The 21,961-nt window shown below is 41.2% G+C and overlaps 1 protein-coding gene across 1 annotated transcript; it reads left to right on the top strand.

Moving 5' to 3' along the window:
* Positions 1 to 738: 738 nt before the first annotated feature.
* Positions 739 to 21,431, top strand: ipp (intracisternal A particle-promoted polypeptide). Its single transcript, XM_080195425.1, has 8 exons — positions 739 to 1,094; positions 6,683 to 7,114; positions 9,050 to 9,205; positions 12,472 to 12,639; positions 15,203 to 15,340; positions 16,459 to 16,581; positions 17,926 to 18,146; positions 19,172 to 21,431. The coding sequence occupies exons 1-8, from the start codon at positions 785 to 787 to the stop codon at positions 19,394 to 19,396; spliced, it is 1,773 nt and encodes a 590-aa protein (XP_080051551.1). The 5' UTR covers positions 739 to 784; the 3' UTR covers positions 19,397 to 21,431.
* Positions 21,432 to 21,961: the final 530 nt, after the last annotated feature.

The following is a 21,961-nucleotide window of genomic DNA, read 5'->3' as shown; positions in this document are numbered from 1 at the left end:
GGCAGTCACTAAGATTGACACTAGTCAGTCATTATTCCACAGAATCCCTACAGTGCAGATAGAGGCCATTCTAATACCACACACTCTGAACCACTGACAGTGACTAGCAGGAGCTATCGTTAGCTGTAACTGTTCCATTTTAACACCGTAAATAGTAACAGACTTTGGTTCGGAATGGAAAGATCAAACCGCCCAACCCTTCCAGCTTCTTGGAGAAACAACAATTATAATTGTCAAAAATATAAAAAAATGTCCTTTGGATAGTAACATGGATGTAAAGGAAAATGGATAATCTGTTTTAGTCATTTCGGTGGTGGTGCCAGACTAAATCAGCGCCTCCCGCTGTTTCGGAGGACACGGCGCCTCCAATTGTCCCGGTGGACACAGCGCCTCCCGCCGTTCCGGAGGGCATGGCGTCTCCAGCGGTCTCGGAGGACAGAGCGCATCCAGCTGAGTCTGAGAATACAGCGCCTCCCGCTGGCCTGGAGGAGTCGGCGCCTCTCGCTTTCGTGGTGGACACAGCACACTCAGCTGGCCCGGAGGGTACAGCTCACCCAGCCTTCCAGGACGGTGCTCAGTACCAGCCATCGGGGCTGGCGACCTGAGGCAGCAGCCATGTGGGGCTGGATTCCTCCTCCTGGCAGGGAAGCTTAGTGGATGAGGCGGGGGGAGGGTGTGACAGGATTGATGGGGGGTCGGAGGAGCGGGTTGTGGATGGGGCTGTGAGTCCCCCGGGGGGGCCTCAGCAGGCCGTGTGGCGGTGCCAGGCTAACGGGCTGATTTGATGGCTCAGTGCGTGTATCCGAAGCCGGGGCCGAGCCCGGCCTGCGAGCCGGCACGGTGGGCCGGTGATAAACACGCCCGGGCCCTGCTGGCCCAGATCAACCGCATGAGGGCCCGCGCCGAGTTCTGCGACGTGCAGCTGCAGGTGGAGGAGCAGCTTTTCAGCGTCCACAAGCTGATTCTGGCCGCCAGCAGCCCCTACTTCGCAGTGCTGTTCGCAGGAGGGATGCAGGAGGCCGGCAAAGACCTCATTCAAATCCATGGCATCGAGGCAGAAACCTTCCGCCTGCTGCTGGAGTTCATTTACACAGGTAACAGTCACGGTAAACTCTCAATATTTATTAATTAGTGTCACAAGTAGTCTTACATTAACACTGCAATGAAGTTACTGTAAAAATCCCCCACTTGCCACAATCCGGCACCTGTTTGGGTACACTGAGGGAGAATTTAGCAAGGCCAATGCATCTAACCGGCATGTCATTGGAACAATGGGAGGAAACCGGAGCACCTGTAGAAAACCCACGCAGACATGGGGAGAACATGCAGACTTCACAGTCACCCAAGCCAGGAATCGAACTAGGGTCTCTGGTGTTGAGAGGCATCACTATGCCACCTTCGTTGATAAACCCAGTGGAAAAATAATTGGCAGTAAAACGCTGGAAGGAGGGAAGAAGAATAATCAGCAGCTCCCTCAGCATCTGTCAGAGCAAGAGTTCAGGTCGAAAGCAAAATCCTTCAAACTTCTGACCAACTTTTCTAACCAAGCTTTTGGTCATCTAATGTCTCTTGTTTGGCTGCACTTCACTTTTTATGCCTAACCATTCTCTGTGAGACACTTTGGCACTTTTTTCTACATTAATATAATTGCATATTTTGTTGAAGTAGGATAGTCCATCATGGAATGCCCTTTCTCCTTGTCTTCAGGAAAAATAGGGGATCTTTTAAACATCTAAAGGTTTAATCCATCTTTTTTCCTTTAGAATGTTTGCTGGGCCTGTTATGTGTTCTCAGCAATTTTGGTTTTTACTTTCACACAATCACTGAATTGTACAGAATGAGGCCATTTGGCCCATCGTGTCTGCATTGGCTCACCAAATGAGCATCATGACTTAGTGCTGTTCTCCATCTTTTCCCCATACCCATTGTTTATATTCAAATAATCATCTCATGCCCTCTTGAATATCTCAATTCAACCTGCCTCCATCACATTTCCAGGCAGTCTGTTCCAAATCCAACCCACTTACTGTGTGAAAAAGTTTTCTCTAACCTCACAGTTTGTTTTTACAAATCATTTTAAATATGTGCCCTTCCACTCTTGATCCTTTTGTGAGCAGGTACAGTTTCTCCCTCTCCTATGTTCAGCCCCTGATCATTTTGAACATCTCTATCAAATCTCCTCTTTTTTCCAACCTGTCCAATCTATACTCATAACTGAAGTTTCTCATACCTGGTAATTGTACTTCTTGTAAACCTTTTCTGCACTCTTTCCAATGCGTTCACATCCTTCCCACAGTGTGATGCCCTGAGCTGTACACAGTATTCCAGCTGAGGTCAAACTAGTGTCTTGTACAAATTCAGCATAATCTTCTTGCTCTTGTACTCTATACTCCTAATAATAAATCCCAGGATATTGTATTACTAACTGGTCTCTCCACTTGTCCTGTCACCTTCAATGATCTAAGCACATAAATGGATTCAGGAGCAGAGGAACCTGGATGTTTAAGAATTTTACCCTTATTTTGTATTGTCTCCACGTTCTTCCAATCAAAATGCATCACCTCACATTCTCTGCATTGAACTTCATCTGCCCACTCCAGCAACTTAGTTCTACAATGTCCTCTTCACAGTTTATAATGCTGCCAAGTTTTGAGTCACCCTCAAACTTGTCCTTGCAGATTTGCAGAACTTTTCTCTATTTCTTTAGTATTTATAGTGGCATCAATGTACCACATAGTGCTAGGCAATTCAAAATTAGCTACTCTAAAGTATGCATGCACAAGTGAAGTTCTCCAACCTGTTTAGTGTGGAGTCCAGAGTTACTATTCAAGTGCTTTCAAGTATTTCATTTGTTCCTGCTGGAGCCACTGCATTCTTTTTCTAAACTGTCATGCCTTTGAAAAATCATAGTCAAAATGTAATAGAGAGCTTTGCATTTTTGCTGATGTGATGTAGTACTGAGTAATTATCACAGTATGTTGAAGGATATGGGAGAAAGCCGAAACAGGCTACTGAGTGGGATATCAGCCATGATCATCATGAATGGTGGAGCAAGCTTGAAGGGCTGAATGGCCTACTCCCGCTCATGTTTTTTATGTTTCTATGCTTTTCAGGGAAATGTCCTCGTGTTGGCTATGCTGTCCTTGAGTACAAAAGTTTCAATCATTCTGAGTGGGTAGTAAAGTTGTTGTAAATGTAATGTTGTTTAGATAACATTTCAATTATGGGGGCACACGTCATGCTCAATATTTGATCTTATCACTTTTGAGTGGGACGGATTAAATTAAATGGATTTCACAAGTAGAGCAGGATTTGTTCATTGCAGATTGGTGTGAATTTATTTCAAGTTAATTTGTTAACACTATGTGCTCGACTGACTGTTGTGTATTTTGTGACAACCTGTACTGTGTGTCCTGAAATAAAGGCTGCTGAACCGTCAGACAGAAGGATCAGAAAGCACTGCTCCATGGGTTCTCAAACACATTGGTTTGCTACTTATAGATTGAATTTAATCATGTTTTACATATTTTAATGTGTCTTTTTCCAAGTCTTCAACAAATGCTCCCTGTGTGTAGAAATGCAGAGTTGGCATTATGTTTGAACCCACTCTTTGAAAAGAGACAGAAGAAATCTTCCTCATATTTAATAAATATATTAATTATATGAGTAACCAGATTTTCAAGATCTTTCTGAAGACCTTTCAAGGCCTTTTAAAAATGTAAATTATTTTTTCAAGATAATTAAATTGAAAAAACTCTGTATAGCAACTATTTTGGAAAGATGTTTTTGATATTTTGCGTAACGGGGTTGCAAAGCAAGAAGAATCATCTTAAGATTACATACTTGATCCAAATAGATTATTTCTAACTTTCAGACAATGTTACGGAAGTGAAAATAGGCAGTATGAGTGATATGAGGTTGGAATCTCATCTTGGTGTCAGGTGTGATAGCAAGGTAGTGAACAGTGCAGTTCAACTTAGTCACAGAAAGGGATGGAGTTAATAGGGATTGAGTTATGACGGCAACTTCAGTCTTGCTGATGATTAGTTGGATGTTTAGTGCTTATCTAGCACTGAATGTCAGAGAAGCAGCCTGATAATTTAGCAGAGGTGGCGAGACCACAAGAGAGAGTGTGAGGCAGAGCCAGATGCCTTCAGCACGTGAGAAAACTAACGCTGTGTTTTTCAATGTCACCAAGATACAGTATGTAATTGAAAAATTTCAGGGGACAGAGGATAGATCCTTGAGAGACAATGGAGGTAATGGTAGGCAGCAAGAAGGGGAATAATTCCAAGTAATATGCTGACAACAGGTAGGTGAGAATGAAACCAAGGGAGAGCAGTTCCATCAAGCTGGATGGCATTGGAGGAGGATGGTGTGGTCAACTGCGTCTAAATCTGCAGAGAGGTCAAGAAGGAGTTTGATACTCTGTTGAGGAGGAGAAATTAAAAATGGAGTTCCAGGAAAGATGGACATGGGTTTTGGAGATGTCCACTTGCTCAAAGACTTTGGAGAGGAAAGAGAAGTTGGAGACAGGATGGTAGCTTGAAATGATTGTGTGGCTAAGGATTTCTATTTGCGAAGAGGCATAATGATGACAGATTTTAGAGAAAAGAGGTATAACACCTGAAGAGAGAGGATCATAAACTGACATAGTGACCAGGAAAGGAAGCTGTGCGGTCAGCAGTTTAGTGGGAGTAGGGTTGAACACACACAAGGTGGGTCTGGTGGCCATGAGGTGAGATTGGAGAGTAACTGGAGAATAATGTGAGTTCAGGGCTAGGGCAAGGGAGAACCTTTGGAGGAAGTTTAGGCCATTGGGCTGACAAAAGGGAAGGAAGCAGTGGGGCGGCAACTATTTGGCCTTAAACTTGGTAATGAAGACCTTATTGTTGGAGTGAGGCTGGAGAACGATTTAACAAGATGGTTTGTTACAAAGCAAAGAAGTTGGGGTGTATCTTTGCATTCTGCCAAACCTCTCGGCTCCAGACCTTGTTCCAGCATTGATGCAAAAATTCAGAAACAACAGTTCATTGAGAACCGTTAACGTGTGCAAATGTCCCAAGAAATGTATGCAAAAGCTGAATGTCAGAGGAGAGTTGAGGTTAGTTATCCTCCACATCAAGGGAAATACAAGCAGGCATTAAAGAGACTTAGCAAAAGGAATTTGTGGGACTGGTGGTGGGAATTTGTGGTGGGAAGGTGGAGGTTAAAATAAAAACCATGTCAGCCATGCCTGACAAAGGCAGCTGGTTGGAATTGTTGGAAGCTGATCACCACAGCCACAGCACATCTCTGCAGAAGTTCCACAGGCCTCCGTCCTCAACCTGATTATTGTCAGCTGCATCTCCAGTGACCTTTCCCTTGCCATCAAATCAGAAATAGCATGGCCATAAACACTGGAATTCCTCCCTAACTCTCTCTGTGTCTCTATCTCACTTTCTTTCTTTAACATACTCTTTAAAACCTACCTCTTTGAAGTTTTTGGCCAGCTACCCAAAATCTGCTTATGTGGCTGTCTGTCATATGTTTGTTTTATAATACATCTGTGAAGCATTGTGAGATGCTTTACGAATTTAAGGTGCTATACAAATATATGTTATTGTTCAACTCCATCTACTACTTTGCTGATAATGAAGTAGTCCATGCCAGTTTGCAGCAGGTTTTGAATGGCATCTATATTTGGGCTAACAAGGGTCAGATAACATTTGCCCCATGTAACTAAATGCCAGGCAATGATGTGATAAAGCCCAGCCCCCCCACACACAAACTTTCAATGGCAGTAACATAACCAAGGCCCCCGAACATGTATGCACCTTGTCCTGGCATTTAACTGAACCAGGCATATCAACACTGACCACAGGTTAGAGGCTGGGTTGGTGCTGACTCAACAGCTGACCCCTCTGTCACCGAGCAGACAGAAGTCTGGAGCTTGACTGATGGCTTGCCCAGATGGGTGCAGTTACAATAACACTGAATAAGGTCACTAGCACAGGGATGGAGCAGTCTGAATCGTTGGTGTTCCTGGAATTTGACTCCGTTGTATAATTCATGCATCATTAGTGCACTCTAGCTGTAGAATGCAAAATTTACGACTCTGCAGTAACCCGTCAGGTTACTTGGACAGCACTTCTCGTCCCTGCTGAACTCGATCACTGAAAGCAGCGAACAATAATGTAATGGGAGCATGAAGCCTCCAGGTCATTATCCTAATTCATTCATATGTTGTTGCTTCATCATCACTGTGTTTAATTCCAAGAATTCCCTTGCATAACACAACTGTGGGAGCACCTTCACAAGAAGAACATCCACCATCACCTTCTCAGGGTCAGCTTGGGATGCACAATGAAAGCAATCTTGTTCCAGAACAAATAAAAATAAATTTGGAAAGTTCCATTAGACAGGAACAAAATAATTAATAATGGACCATTCACAGTGGGAGCTGAGCTAACTGACCAATGAATGAATGATGAGAAAACCCAGAATATGCTAATGACTGTGTATTCAGTGCCTGTTATGTTGTTGAAACTGTTTCTTTGCAGAGTGGTTGGTTCTGTAGTCTTTAATTTGAAGTCCCATTAGAGTGAACATGGACAAGTTTCAGCTAACCTCACAACGAAGCAAGCAGTCCTCTTGTATGAGCTTTAAATGCATTTTCTTTCTTTTGCTCCATGTCAAACAGGTATCATCAATGTCAGCATAAAAAATGTGCAAGAGGTGATCCTTGCAGCAGATATGTTGCAGTTAACTGAGATTGTGAACATGTGCAGTGATTTTTTAAAAGGACAAGTTGATCCTTCAAACTGTGTAGGGATTTATCAATTTGCTGAACAAATTGCCTGCCATGATCTTATAGAATTCAGTGAAAGCTACATTTATGTGCACTTCCTGGAAGTTTGCAAAACTGAGGAATTTATGGGACTAGAAAAAGACCTACTGGTTAAGATTTTAAAAAGTGAAGACCTCCACATTGAGGATGAATATCAAGTTTTCACAGCTGCTATGGAGTGGGTTCTCAAAGACATGGGCAAAAGGAAAAAGTGCGTGATTGAAGTTCTGGATCCTGTTCGATTCCCTCTGCTATCTTCACGGAGGTTGTTCAAGTACATTGAAGGTACGCTAGTGTTTTGAGTATTCCACATTCTTAGGCTAATATTGCTAACACCTCAGTATTTTCTCAGAATGTTCCTTCTACATACAAGTGGGACCTTGCTGTAGACAAACTGGCTGCTGCATTCTTCTACAACAGTTTATTATTGATGTCTGCTCGTAATGTGAACATGCAGAGTATCTGTCAACCAAGCTATTTGACTATCGGGAGCACAACAGTCAACTAATGATCTGTATTTACATCATCTCCTTCATTGCAGGACCTCAGAGGACAGGAATTATTCCTAGCCCAGGAACATGGAGGTCAATTGCAATATACTCCTGAAATACCAAGATCCCCTCTCTGATCTTTCTAATCTGTAGGTTTGATGCTCACCTTGGGTTCCAGACCACACAGCTCCAGAGCTCATTATGGCTTAAGTCTAAACATGGACAAAAGAGCTGAATGCCGGAGAGTGAGTGTTCTTGACATCAAAGCAGCATTTGACCAAATGTGGCATCAAGGATCCTGACTAAAATTGAAATCACTGGGAATCGGGTGGGAGGTGGCAAACACTCCACAGGCTGGAGTCACACCCTAGCATAAAGGAAGGTGTTTGTTGGATGCCAGTTATGGTCCCAGGACACTGCTTTGGGAATTCCTCAGGTCAGTGACTGAGACCCAACCATCTTCAGCTGTCTTATCAATGACTTTCCTTCCAACCACTGAGCAGCATGGTGGCTTAGTAGTCAGCACTGCTGCTTCACTTTGCCAGGTCCAAGTTCAATTTCAGCCTGTCTGTGTGGAGCTTGCACATTCTCCCTGAGTCTGCGTGGGTTTCCTCTGGGTGCTCTGGTTTCCCCCCCACAGTCCAAAGATGTGCAGGTTAGGTGGATTAGCCATGCTAGATTGCCTTTTAATGTCAAAGGGATTGGCTGGATAAATACATAAGGTTACAGGGATAGGGCCTGGGTGGAATGTTGTCAGTACAGGCTCAATGAGCTGAATGGCCTCCTTCTGCACTGTAACTATTATATGATTCTATGATCATTCGGTTAGAAGTGGGGATGTTTACTGCAGTGCTCAGTTCCATTCACAACTTCTCACATTAAGAAGCTATCTGCACCTACATGCAGCAAGACCTGTGCAACATTCTGTCTTGGGCTGATATCCTTGAATCATTACAGAACAGAAGGAGGCATTAGGCCCCACTTGTCTTTGTCGACTCTCTGAAGCAACAATTCACTTAGCACTGCTCCTCTGCTTTTTTCCCTTAGCCCTGCAAATGTTTATTTTTCAGATAATGATCCAGTTCCCTCTGACCAGAAATTTAGCTGGACCTGCCACATAAGTATTGGTCCGGTCTTTCACAAAACTATAGTTGCAGTCAGATTGCCATTCTGACTGACCATTTCTGTGTCCTGACGCAGCTCTGCATTACAGTCCTGATTTCTGAGCCTGGCTTCTAATCTTTGTGGGGTGCCCCGGGCAGTAGGGAATTTGCCTGACTGAGCCATCATACTGTTAAAGACTACGCCATAAGAAAATAAGGATCCACATACAATTTGCGCTGTTTCCTGGAGTTGTGCAAACTATATAATTTTACGGTGTTATGATTCAATCAAATTAAATTCTCTGAGAATATGAAAACCAATAAGTAGAGAATCAAAAACGTCTACCATATCCATTTAACATTAAAATCTACTTCACCCTACTTTATTAGTTAAATTCTCTAACAGTTTCTATTATAGTTTAACCATTGCAACAAGCTAATAATATGCTCAATTCTCAAGGTAGTGCCATGCCAGCTTACATCTATTTATTTCCAACACAAATGTTTAGTTCCTGTTATTGATGGTGCTGATGTTTTTTACTTTGTGGTGTAGAATATTCTGTACAATGCTGTATATCAATCTGTTTGTTGGAATAAATACAATAGAGTCTGATTCCTACCTCCAGGTATACCTGATTTTAGTCTGCGAGTTGCCCTGCAGAAGTTGCTGGAGGAATACAGGGAGGTCAGTAAACCTCAGAAAGAGAACAAGTTCTGCAAATTGTCACCTGCATCAAAGATTCGCCCCCGAAAGAAGGCCAGGAAGTACCTCTATGCTATAGGTTATATTTTTGTTTTTTGCACTTTCTGTAATTAGATCATTAAAACATTTTAAATGGCATTTAGACATTTAAAGAAACCAATGAGATCAAGTGCATCATCATCACCATTGGTAGGTTGTACGTGTTTACCAATTGGGGTAACATTGATGATCACCCTTTTGCTCAATAATTAGGATATAAAATTTTATATAATTGTAAGACAGGTGGGATCAAATGCAGTGATCTGAAATACAGCAGCTGAAAACTAATACATTATGTAGTGACCCTGTAGTTTAACATGTTTTGTGTGCCATTCCTTTTGCATCCATTACTGAACAATTCCTGAATTTTCTTAGGCTGTTTATGATGCAAGTCTGCTGCAATGTTTGATTTTCAACAGTTGAAGACAGGATTTCCTACTGTTATTACTTTCCAAGCAAAAATCCTTATGATGCTAAATAGAGGAGAGTCTGCAATACTTGAAAATGTCATTTGTAGTTTCTTCTCTGCTTCCCCAGAGATACTGTTCATTTCACCCAAGTTGCTATAGAACACAGAAACAGGCCAATTGGCCCAATCAGTCCATGGTAGCATTTATGCTCCACTCAAGTCTCCACCTTTCTTCATTTAAATCTATCGCCATAACTCTCAATTTCCTTCATCCTCCTTCGCTTTTCTAGCTTCCCCTTAATGTATAATATATATTATTCACTTCAACCCACTCCCTGCCCTCATTAATTGTTGTTCTAAGAAGTCTTTCTGTTGGATTTCTTGGAGATTATATGATATTCGTGGCATCCAATTATGCTCTTCCCCATAAGAGGAAACATGCTGTCTCTAAAATTAAGAAAGATTTTGATAGTATGAATCAAGGACTTTATTAAGTCATCTATTAGCCTATTTTTCAAGAAAGAAGATCCAGCATGTCAGTCTTCTTTATTGACATGTAAATTGAATGCAACATTGGGTAGTCTTTGCTGAATTTCAAAATTCTTCTTAATTTCAGTTTGCAATGCCTTTAATTTATGAGGCCAGACGCCCTTTTTGTCACTGAATAACCATCCATGATCAGAACACATTCACTTCACTCCTCTTTTATTAGGATTGTAGTCATAGATTAATATCTAAGAGATTCTAAACCCTTTCAGCAACAAAACTAGTGGCTGTATTTTTAAAGCCCGCTTTCAGTGACACTTTAGGTGGAGTTTTGGGTAAATAAAAAAAAACTCGGCCTATAATTTGCAGTCCATGGTGAAGCAACAGCAATCACCACTGATCTTAAAGAAAGCTGTTCTGAAAGATCTAGCAATCACAAGGTTGAGAACTTTACTTTGTTCAGTTGATTGTAACCTTGATCACTGGGGTTCCCGTCTTTGAGCTACAGTGAGGTCAGTAAACTATCTAGGCAGCTAATCATGCTAAATAATTCTCACGGGCAGCAAATCAGGAAATGAAAAACATTAGTAATCATGGAACTTTTTAAACATCTCACCCTTGTACTTTTTAAAAGCCTTTCTTTTCCTTCTCATTGCATTGTATCCTGAATATCTCTGGTCATCCATTGATATTCCTACTTATCACCCTAAAGGGAACATGCTGGACTTGTACCCTCACCATTATTTGAATGCCCGCCACTGCTCTTCTGTAGACTTTTGCATGAGTAGCTGTTCCCAGTGTACCTTGGCCTTTTCCTGTCTTATTTTATTAAAATCCACTCTCCCCCAATCCAAGCTTTTTTTTTGCAGCTTGCCTACTTCCTTGTCCATAACAAGCTTAAATTGTACCATGTTGTGATCACTACCACTAAAATGCTCCTCCGCCACCACCTTAACCACCTGTATGATTTCATTCCCCAGAATCAGGCCCACTGCAGCTCCCTCCCTTGTTGGACCCTCCACATATTGATTTAAAAAGTTCTCCTGTACACATTTCAAGAAATCTACTTCATTCAAGCCCTTAACGCTACGTATATCCCAGTTAATGTTGGGAAAGTTGAATTTACCTGATATAAATCAGGGCGGCATGGTAACACAGTGGTTAGCATTGCTGCTTCACAGCTCCAGAGACCTGGGTTCGATTCCCAGCTTGGGTCACTTTCTGTGTGGAGTTTGCACATTCTTCTCATGAATGCGTGAGTTTCCTTTGGGTGCTCCGGTTCCTCCCACAGTCCAAAGATGCGCGGGTTAGGTTGATTGGCCATGCTAAAAATTGCACTTAGTGTCCTGAGATGCGTAGGTTAGAGGGATTAGTGGGTATGTACGTCGAGATATGGGGGTGGGATCTGGGTGGGATTGTGGTCGGTGCAGACTTGATGGGTTGAATGGCCTCTTTCTGTACTCAAGGGTTTCTATGATTCTATGATAATAACCCTATTGTTATTGTTTTTACCATGACAAACTGAGCACACATTTGCTCCTCAATATCTCTCTGACTATCTGGGGGTCTATTATAAACATTTAGCAATGTGGCTGCCCCTTTTTTATTCCTAAGGTCTATCCACAAAACTTTATTTGATGCCCCCTCCAAGATATTACCTCTCCTTACTACAGTAACCGACTCCTTACCTAATAATGCAATGTGTCCTCCTCCTATATCCCAGGATGTTGAGTTGCCAATCTGTCCTTCCTTCAACCATGTACCTGTGATGGCTACTATATCAGATTTCCACATGTCCATCATTGTCCTCAGCTCATCTGTTTTACTTGCAATACTCCAGGCATTAAAGTAGAAGCTATTCAGCCTGGCTTTACTCCCTTGAAATTTATTGAGAATTAGTTATTACTCAGATTGTCATGAAAAACCCAGTTACGCCTGATTAAAGAAATATAAACTTTTATAGGTTTCTAACAGTGATACCAAGTAAAAAAGGGAAGTTCTCAACTGATCAATTAATTTCATTGATTGTCGACTCTAGGTGGGGATTTTGCCAGGGTGATAATGGTGGCAGTGATTGGGTTATGTTGTGTAAACCGTGGAAGAGCACTGAATGACAGACCTCAAGTTCATGAATTTTGGTTTGTTCTGTGCTTGTGCTAAATCCTGAAGTGGACTTTAGATTCAAGAAGGTAATGGCATGAATCCCGACAATTCACTATTAAGACCCCTGCAAATTCCAAGCCATGCTTCCCAATTGTATTTTTCCGATGTCCTTCATAGAATTCCAGTGTAAAGTTACAGTTAATGAATTAACTAATTAAAAACTGACCTTTATACATACACAGTATACTTACGTCATAGTACCTGATTGGGCACCACTGAAGCAATGATTTATCATTTCTTTTTACAAGGTGGGTACACGCGGCTTCAGGGGGGTCGCTGGAGTGATAGCAGAACTCTCAGTTGCGTGGAACGGTTTGATTCATTCAGTCAATACTGGACAATGGTGTCATCCCTCCACCAGGCTCGAAGTGGCCTGGGTGTAGCAGTTCTCGAAGGGATGATCTATGTAATAGGTGGTAAGTGAAATTACAATGGTGTCAACAATTATTTCCTCAAATAGCTGTTATGCTAGTAGAGCATAAAATCTATGGGCAATGGTGGCACAGTGGTTAGACCCGCTGTTTCACAGCATCAGGGACCTGGGTTCAATTCCCAGTTTGAGTGACTGTTACAGAACCTGCACATTCTCCTTGTATCTGAGTGGGTTTCCTCCAGGTGCTTCAGTTTCCTCCCATAGTCTGAAATATGTGCGAGTTAGGAGCGTTGGCCATGCTAAATTCTGTGTGTATCTGAACAGGTGCCGGAATATGGTGACTAGGGGATTTTCACACTAACTTAATCGCAGTGTTAATGTAAGCCTACTTGTGATGCTAATAAATAAACTTTAAACAGTCCTCTATGGTTTGTGACTTGCCCACTTGTTTGTAATTGAGAGCTTCAGAGGAAGGTTCTCGTCACCTTTGATCTATGGGCAATGGTGGCACAGTGGTTAGACCCGCTGTTTCACAGCATCAGGGACCTGGGTTCGATTCCCAGTTTGAGTGACTGTTACAGAACCTGCACATTCTCCTTGTATCTGAGCGGGTTTCCTCCAGGTGCTTCAGTTTCCTCCCATAGTCTGAAATATGTGCTAGTTAGGAGCGTTGGCCATGCTAAATTCTGTGTGTATCTGAACAGGTGCCGGAATATGGTGACTAGGGGATTTTCACACTAACTTAATCGCAGTGTTAATGTAAGCCTACTTGTGATGCTAATAAATAAACTTTAAACAGTCCTCTATGGTTTGTGACTTGCCCACTTGTTTGTAATTGAGAGCTTCAGAGGAAGGTTCTCGTCACCTTTGATCTGTGGAGGAGTATTTTGTCTCATTTCTTATCCACTTGTTGTTAATGCTACTATACTGAATAAAGCTTCAGTATAAGCCTTATTTTTTTCTTGAGCAAAATGAGAAATACAAATATGGTTGGCCTTTCATTTTTATGTCTGAAAATAACGTGGCTACATCCAGGGTCGTGTGGATTTATTTTTCCTGAACTTATGGCACAAGTCTAACTTCTATGTGCTCTGACTACATTCCTATCCCACTGGTCATAACCTTTATTTGATTGATTTTTTTTGTCCGTTCCTAAATTTTGTTCTGCTATACGTACTGTTATAAAGGGGAGGTTGATTCCCTTCTCTGAGAACTAACATTTAACCACTCAAAGAAGAGTACCTCACCTCATCATCAGTTAAAGTGAGTGAGGAATAGTGTGATCTGCCCTTCAAGTTCATGGTTAAATCAAAATAACTACCTGAGATTTTCTCTGTAAAATCACCAAGTAATACTTTATTTACCTAACTAAGAGTAAACAGGTTAACTAAACTATTAACAAACCAAATAAAACACTAGTGGAGTGCTGTTTAGATAAATACAATTCCCACTTATTAACCAAAAAAATAGAATTTTTAGTCACGCTCAAGATTTCAACCTGGTTTGTCGTCTTCCGGAATCTTCTCTCTTCTTTCTTCTGTCTGAAATTTCTGGCTTCTTTTGGTACTTGTCCTATTCAGATACATCTTTGAGCTAAAAGGCTTCAGCTGTGGCAGTGAGAGAGCAGTTGCTGTTGTGTCAGAGAACAGTTGCTAACTGTCTCTCTCTCTATCCCTCTCACTTTCTCTCTCTCTCTATCCCTCTCACTTTCTCTCTCTCTCCCTCTGTCCCTCTCTTAAGCTGTGGCAGAGGCAGTTGCTGGCTGGCTGTTAGATCCCCAAAGACATACCAACACAATAGGATTGATTCTCAGGTTACCAAAACATCAAATTCAAATCTGATGGGTTGCTGTTTTTCAAATGCATATTTTAAATTGATTGGTTAAAATTCAAAAACAGTCTGTTGTCTTGACACAATGTTTCAGTCTGTATACTGCATGTACCTGATAAGTAGAGGAAAACAAAACAATATTTTTAACAGGACCGTGAAATACTTTCTCCTCTTAGCATTTCACAATTTTTTATAGTTTTACAAACACCAAATTCTAACATTCTACTCAACTTCACTATAATATGTACAGGGCTGCTTTGCTAAGATTGTTTTGTCCATATTTAAGATCTTTTTTTCATCAAATCTGGTCCTTAGCAGATGGTGCTTCAGTACCTTCTCTCTGTGATCCCTCAGACTTTCCTGTTAAATCTAGGATTTCCAAACCTTTTTTTTAATTAATAAGGACAGTTTATTTTCTTGCTGTGATTGGCTGTAGTTTCTGAACAACATGAGTTTATTTATTTAGATGGCAAGGTGGGGAGGAAATTAGTTAAATTTTAGAAAAATCCCAATAAGTTTTTAAATTTACAGGAATCTCATGACTCAGAAAGTTGACAGGGGTATGGGTGGTTTGGAAAATTTGGGGTTGTTAAGGGAATTTGAAATATGTTTGGTGTTGTTTAAATCTCACCAGTTTAATAGCAACTGACTGACCATAATAAGTTCAAAAAGAATTAAAATTTCCAATCAGCATGACAGTTATGTTTTTTGATGACTTGCAAAGGTTGAAGATTAGTTTGTTACATTTTTAAGATAATCTCGCAATTTTTTTTAAGGTGAAAGTGATTCCATGATTTTTGACTGTGCTGAACGATATGATCCAGTTACTAAACAGTGGGCAGCTGTGGCCTCTATGAATTCCCCTCGATGTGGACTTGCTGTGTGTGCCTGTCATGCTGCTATTTATGCTCTTGGTAAGAATATCTACAAAATATATTCCATATATCTGGTACTTATAAATTGCATTTAGCCCTATAAGACTCATGGAAAAAAGTGTTTCAATCATGTAATGGTCTTTGGTTTTGTTAAATAACATTTCATCATTGTAACAAAGTTTTTTTTATATGTTTTGGATAAGTTCTTGTCAGCCCTATGCACCAAGCATGTTAAATAGACACATGGCTGAAAAAGCTCACTGGCTTGGCTGGTATTAGACCTGGACAGCACCTTGGCACAGTGGTTAGCACTGCTGCCTCACAGCGCCAGGGACCCGGGTTCAGTTCCCAGGTTGGGTCACAGTCTGTACGAAGCCTGCATGTTCTCCCCGTGTCTGCGTGTGTTTCCTCCGGGTGCTCTGGTTTCCTCCCACAGTCAGAAAGAAGTGCTAGTTAGGTGCATTAGCCATGCTAAATTCTCCCTCAGTGTACCTGAACAGGTGCAAAGTGTGGTGACTGGGGGATTTTCACAGTATCTTCATTGCAGTACAACTGTAAGCCTGCTTATGACACCATAAAAGAAAAAAAATTACCAATTTTTGAATGATAGAAACATGGGAATTTCTCCAGTGACTTAGTTGTTTTATTGTCAAGTAGCCAAATGGTCCTGAGGGCCAACAGTAAGTTGAACAAGCTGTCGTATTTTTCTGATTTTCATAGAATCATAAAATCCCTACAGTGGAGAAAGTGGCCATTTGGCCCACTGGGTCTGCACCAGTCACAATCCCACCCAGGCCCTACCCCCGTAACCCCACTTATTTACCCTTCACTTCCCTGATAGTAAGGGGCAATTTAGCATACCCAATCAACTGAACTCGCACGTCTTTGGATTTTATTTAAAAGTATTTCGTTTCCGAGTAATTACTTTTTATATGAGTCTGACTTAAAAACTTTGCCGTGGTAATGCAGAAGAGCAGTCATGTGGAAGTAATGACCCCTTCAGAATGCATGAGGTATATGGGGAAACATTAGGAATGAATATACAGATTTTGCAAATAAGTTTACGCTGTGTGTCAGGAGAGCAGTTTTGTGAGATTGAGTGAGGATTCAGAGCTCTTATTATTTATAATCAGTGCACATCTTTTGATTATTTTCAGGAGGCTGGGTAGGAGCAGACATTGGGAAGACGATGGAAAGATTTGACCCTGCTGACAATAAATGGGAAATTATTGGCAACATGGTTGTCCCTCGGTATTTCTTTGGCTGTTGTGAAATGCAAGGTCTGGCACTACCTACTAGAACGTGACATTGATTTATTTTTTCACTGAAGTGGTTATTAAGATTGTTTGTGGTAGATGTACAATTTTATAAACCTGAGCAATCTGCCTTCCGCCCTGCCACAATACCAAAATTGCTCTTATCAAAGTCACAGATAACATCCTATGTGACTATGACAAAGGTATACAGCCCTCCCCTCCCCACTCTTCCCAACTGTATGTAGCCTTTGAACATAAGAAATAGGAGCAGGAGTAGGCCATCTAGCCCTTTGAGCCTGCCGCACCATTCAATAAGATCATGACTGATCTGTCGTGGCTCAGTTCCACATTCCCGCCCTCTCCCCATAACCCTTAATCCCCTCACTTATCAAAAACCCATCAACCCGCGTCTTAAAAATATTTAGCGAGGCAGCCTCCACCACTTCAACGGGCAGAGAATTCCAGAGATTCACCACCCTTTGAGTGAAGAAGTTCCTCCTCAACTCCGTTCTAAACCGCCTCCCCTTTATCTTGAGGCCATGCCCCCTAGTCCTACTGTCCCTTCTGAGCAGGAAGAGTCTCTCCACCTCTATCCTATCCATCATCTTATGTCTCAATGAGATCTCCCATCATTCTTCTAAACTCTAATGAGTACAAGCCTAGTTTATTCAGCCTCTCCTCATAGCTCAACCCCTTCAACTCCGGCATCAGTCTAGTAAACCTCCTCTGCACTCCCTCCAAGGCCAAAATATCCTTGCGTAAGTGCGGCGACCAAAACTGCACACAGTACTCCAGCTGCGGCCTCACCAGTGCCCTGTACAGCTGCAGCAAGACCTCCCTACTTTTATATTCAATCCCCCTCGCTATGAAGGCCAGCATCCCATTAGCCTGCCTGACCACCTGCTGCACCTGCAGGCTAGGTTTTTACGACTCATGTACAAGGACCCTGAGGTCCCTCTGCACCGTCGCCTGCTGCAGTTTTTTGCCACGTAAGTAATAGTCCTTCCTACCATTATTTTGACATGGATGCCAAGCCACCTTCTCCACTGTCTCTCTACTATTATCATCTTTACCTATCCTGAGTCTAAGTGGGGTCATGCAGCAGTCTTCCCACTCAAAAGGCCATTTCTCATGTATGAATCTGGGTAAGATTTGTCAATAAAGAATTCAACATGAATTTTATTATAGAAAATTAAGACCAATCCATATATGTTTGCTCACCTGCAAGGATTGCTAGCATCAGTTCAGAAGTTCACATTTCAGGACTTTAAAGCTTACACCAAAAACATCTCCATAGATTTGACAAACCTCAAAATTGAAACTAATAAATAACAATACAAGTCAGAAATATCTGTAATTATTTCACAGGTTTAATTTATGTTGTTGGAGGTTTGAGTGACTCAGGGTCAGAACTCTGTTCAGCTGAAATGTTCAATCCTATCACAAAGCGTTGGACAACATTAGATGATATGAAGACAAGAAGAGCCTATGTTGGAGTGGCTTCTCTGAATGACTGCATTTATGCTGTTGGAGGGTGGAATGAGACTCAGAATGCTTTGCGGACAGCAGAGAAGTATTCACTTCAGGAGGTAGGTGGAGTGATTTTATAATTTTTGCTATAAAAATTTACTTTATAAAAGGTTCTTTAAGGATTTTCATAGTGAGAGCAGTCATATTGAGTAAGATGATTTATGGTCACACCATGCAAAGTTTACCCTGAAAAGAGCAGTTATTGCAATAAAAGAGACCCTTTGAAGAATTGTAGAGCTTGATGTTTCAGGCAGCGTACTATGCCTGTCGTCTGGAAGAATGACTGGAACAGGTGAAAAAGGTAGTTATATCAAGGGGAGGATGGGAATACAGTCTGTATGTCACTGCTAATTGGTCAGGCTATTGTGTTTGTAATGGGTCAGTTTATGTTAACATTCTTGCTTTTGATTGGTCAACGGTGCAGAATAGATGGTAATCTGTTTCTTAAGGAAGGGAATCCAGATGTCACTGATGAGAAGGCAACCATCTTACCACCATCATAGGGCCACATGATGGCACAGTGGTTAACATTGCTGCCTCATATCACCGGGGGCCCAGGTTCGATTCCCAGCTTGGGTCACTCTCTGTGAGGAGTTTGCACGTTCTCCCTGTGTCTACGTGTTCTCTCCGGGAGCTCCGATTTCCACCCACAGTGCTGGGTGCATTGGCCATGCTAAATTTCCTCTGTGTACTCAAACAGACACGAGTGTGGTGACTGTGGGATTTTCAAAGTAACTTCATTAACGTGTCAATCTAAGCTTTATTTGTGATGCTGATGAACTTTTAAAACAAAACATCTTGGGGGATGGTGTTGATACAGTTCTTCAAATTGAGTATCTTACCTTTTTTGCTGTGCCTCCATTACCTCTACAAATTAATTGGGGATCTTAGCACCATCATCACTGCTGTGAATGATGTTAAAATGATCTTGCAAATTAGTGAGACCTGTGCCACTACTGTGATGTGCTAGGCTTCTCAAGTGGCCCTCCAAGGTGAACTGGTAGATCGTATCAGTGAAGGCAACTTGCATGATTTGGTGAATTCAGATTTCTTTTTTCCCTTCCATCCCCTGTTCTTCTTCCAGGAGAAGTGGTTTGAGGTTTCACCTATGAAAATGGCAAGAGCTGGCGTTTCGGTCATTGCTGTTAATGGCCTTCTTTATGCAGTAGGAGGAAGAACATCAGGTCGGGATTCCTCAGCTCCAGTCACTCTGGACTCTGTTGAAGTGTATGATCCTCATACTGACACATGGATGGAAATTGGGAACATGATAACTAGCCGCTGTGATGGGGGAGTAGCTGTGCTTTAACAGTTGATTGCCTTCTGATACTTTTATCAAAATGACTCCTGATGGAGAAAATCAGTATGTCAAACTGAACTATCATCACCTACTTCCATTGTGCTAAAGGAAACTTTTATGAGTTTGGACAGCTACCATTGGGTTTCAAGTTGAGGCCCCAGTGAAGAGCTGGCAATATTAATGCTCATGTACAAACAAAGAAGTGTTACTTACTCTGCAAAATGTGTGCATCTTTCTATAATTTCATTTTAAATTTGATTTAATGAAAAGTGAATTTCAACACATGCCACGGTCCTCATCAGAACAGATTTTCAGTTGACATTAAGTCATTATCCAAGTTAATAGTTTGGAAAATCTAAAAGCAAATACAATTACCCAAAACATCAAATAGCTGTCTTTTAAGCTGCGTTTTCATTTGAATACAGTGCAATTTAGAAAAACATAAATTTGAAACACCATTTTTTTGTACAAAATCTCAGTTTGGGTTGTGGATATGTTCAGTTAAGTTTTCCTTTAATGTGACCAGCTCGGTATTTCTGATGGTGTTTATATCGTGACTTAGTTGAACCATTGGCTTTTCTAAGTCATGTGAAGTCTACACTAGACTTGAAGATAGTTTTGCCAGCATTTCAGCATAAGTGCTCAGAATGTGACATAGCTGAACAGTGACTTACAACAATGGGGCTTCATGTACCAAATAAAGCTGTACTTTGCTGTATGTTTGGATTGATAAATACTGATGGTTTATTTTATATATATTTTCCTAATAAATGTATTCAAGCATAATTAATTATCTAAGCAACAATGAAAAATGAGATGCTTTTTAAGATTATTCAATATGTTGAATTGATAATATTTCACAGAAGGTGGAACAATATCTTCAGTTTTTTGTCCTTCCACCACTGGTAGCTGCACTTCAATTCACAAAGCTCTAAGCTCTAGAATTTTCTATTTAAACTCCTCCATCTTCCCCCCTTTTAAATTGCTCCTTAAAACTGCGTCTTTGACCAAACTTTTGGTCTTCTGTCCTAGTATCTCTTTGTGGCTGGATAATGTACATTATCTGATATAGCTCCTCTGAAGTGCCTTTGGATGTTTTTTATTTACTGAGTTATATATGATTGAAAATGAAATCTACTGTTCCATTTCATAGCAATACTTGAATAATATTTCTTAATCATCATTAAGAAACTTATAGTTTTATAATTTGTATTGTCTTTTCATTGTATTTATAGGTTTTCTTATTTATATAAACCCAATATGTATATGTTGAATAACTGGTTGTAAAAAGTGCTGTTTCCAGAGATTAGGGCCTTTCAAAGGCTGCACAAATGCTTGATGGTACATATTTACAAATAAATAATGATGTAGCAGACTGAACCAGAGAGATGCTGCAGCTTTTTTAAAATCTGCAGGCCAGATGGTAAAAATGGCTCCCTGATTGGAAGCAGCAACAGTTGCTGGTATGGTACTTGAAAGTTTTAAGTACATTGAATATGCCAAAGTATGTTGTGTGTATGTGTATGCAAAGAAAGGAACTTCAAAGGCTGGACAAAGAAGCCCATGATGCAAAATAATCTTAAAAATAAAATCTGTTAAATGTGGTGCTCTTCTAACCTGCGCCCCACAAATCAAAAGCAGGTACTTTTGCTCTTAAATTAACTGTCACTTTTAAAGCAGCTTGTTATCTAAATTTGAAATATTTAGATCACTTGTTTCAAGGGAACATTGAGCAGTGACCTATATAGTACAGATGAAGTTCAAACATCAATGTATTTTACTGACTGAACATTACTATTTCCAGATTATCCACATCACCAGAAGAGTTCCTTGACTGCCAAACATTACTTACAGGTATAACAGTTTTGTTCATCTCTCCTTTAGGTGGATTAATTGTAAAAAACATATTACCCAATATGGATTTTAGTTTGACACTATAATTCATACATTGAGTGATTCACTACAAACAGCCGGGTGAGCATTTTATTGCTACCAAATCAAGTTTTTAATGCAAACTTCAGCTCAGGTAGTTAAGGTTTAAACAGAGGATAAGAACATAAGAAATAGGAGCAGGAGTAGGCCATCTGGCCCTTCGAGCCTGCCCCGCCATTCAATAAGATCATGGCTGATCTGTCGTGGCTCAGTTCCACTTTCCCGCCCTCTCCCCATAACCCTTAATCCCCTCTCTTATCAAAAACCCATCAACCCGCTTCTTAAAAATATTTAGCGAGGCAGCCTCCACCACTTCAACGGGCAGAGAATTCCAGAGATTCACCACCCTTTGAGTGAAGAAGTTCCTCCTCAACTCCGTTCTGAACCGCCCCCCCTTCATCTTGAGGCTGTGCCCCCTAGTCCTACTGTCTTTTTTGAGCGGGAAGAGTCTTTCCACCTCTATCCTATCCATCCCATTCATCATCTTATACGTCTCAATGAGATCTCCCCTCATTCTTCTAAACTCTAACGAGTACAAGCCTAGTTTATTCAGCCTCTCCTCATAGCTCAACCCCCTCAACTCCGGTATCAGCCTAGTAAACCTCCTCTGCACTCCCTCCAAGGCCAAAATATCCTTGCAAT

Source organism: Carcharhinus amblyrhynchos, chromosome 9 (assembly GCF_965287045.1).
Source record: "Carcharhinus amblyrhynchos chromosome 9, sCarAmb.v2.hapA, whole genome shotgun sequence".
Lineage (NCBI taxonomy): Eukaryota > Metazoa > Chordata > Chondrichthyes > Carcharhiniformes > Carcharhinidae > Carcharhinus > Carcharhinus amblyrhynchos.
This window is presented reverse-complemented; position numbering and strand designations above follow the sequence as displayed.

What these genes read in the sequence shown, in the direction of transcription:
- ipp (XM_080195425.1), top strand. Translation starts at nt 785, where the DNA reads ATGGCTCAGTGCGTGTATCCGAAGCCGGGGCCGAGCCCGGCCTGCGAG. An exon ending in GATGATCTATGTAATAGGTG is followed by an intron (nt 12,640 to 15,202) that starts GTAAGTGAAATT and finishes ATTTTTTTTAAG; the next exon opens with GTGAAAGTGATTCCATGATT. An exon ending in AGAAGTATTCACTTCAGGAG is followed by an intron (nt 18,147 to 19,171) that starts GTAGGTGGAGTG and finishes TTCTTCTTCCAG; the next exon opens with GAGAAGTGGTTTGAGGTTTC.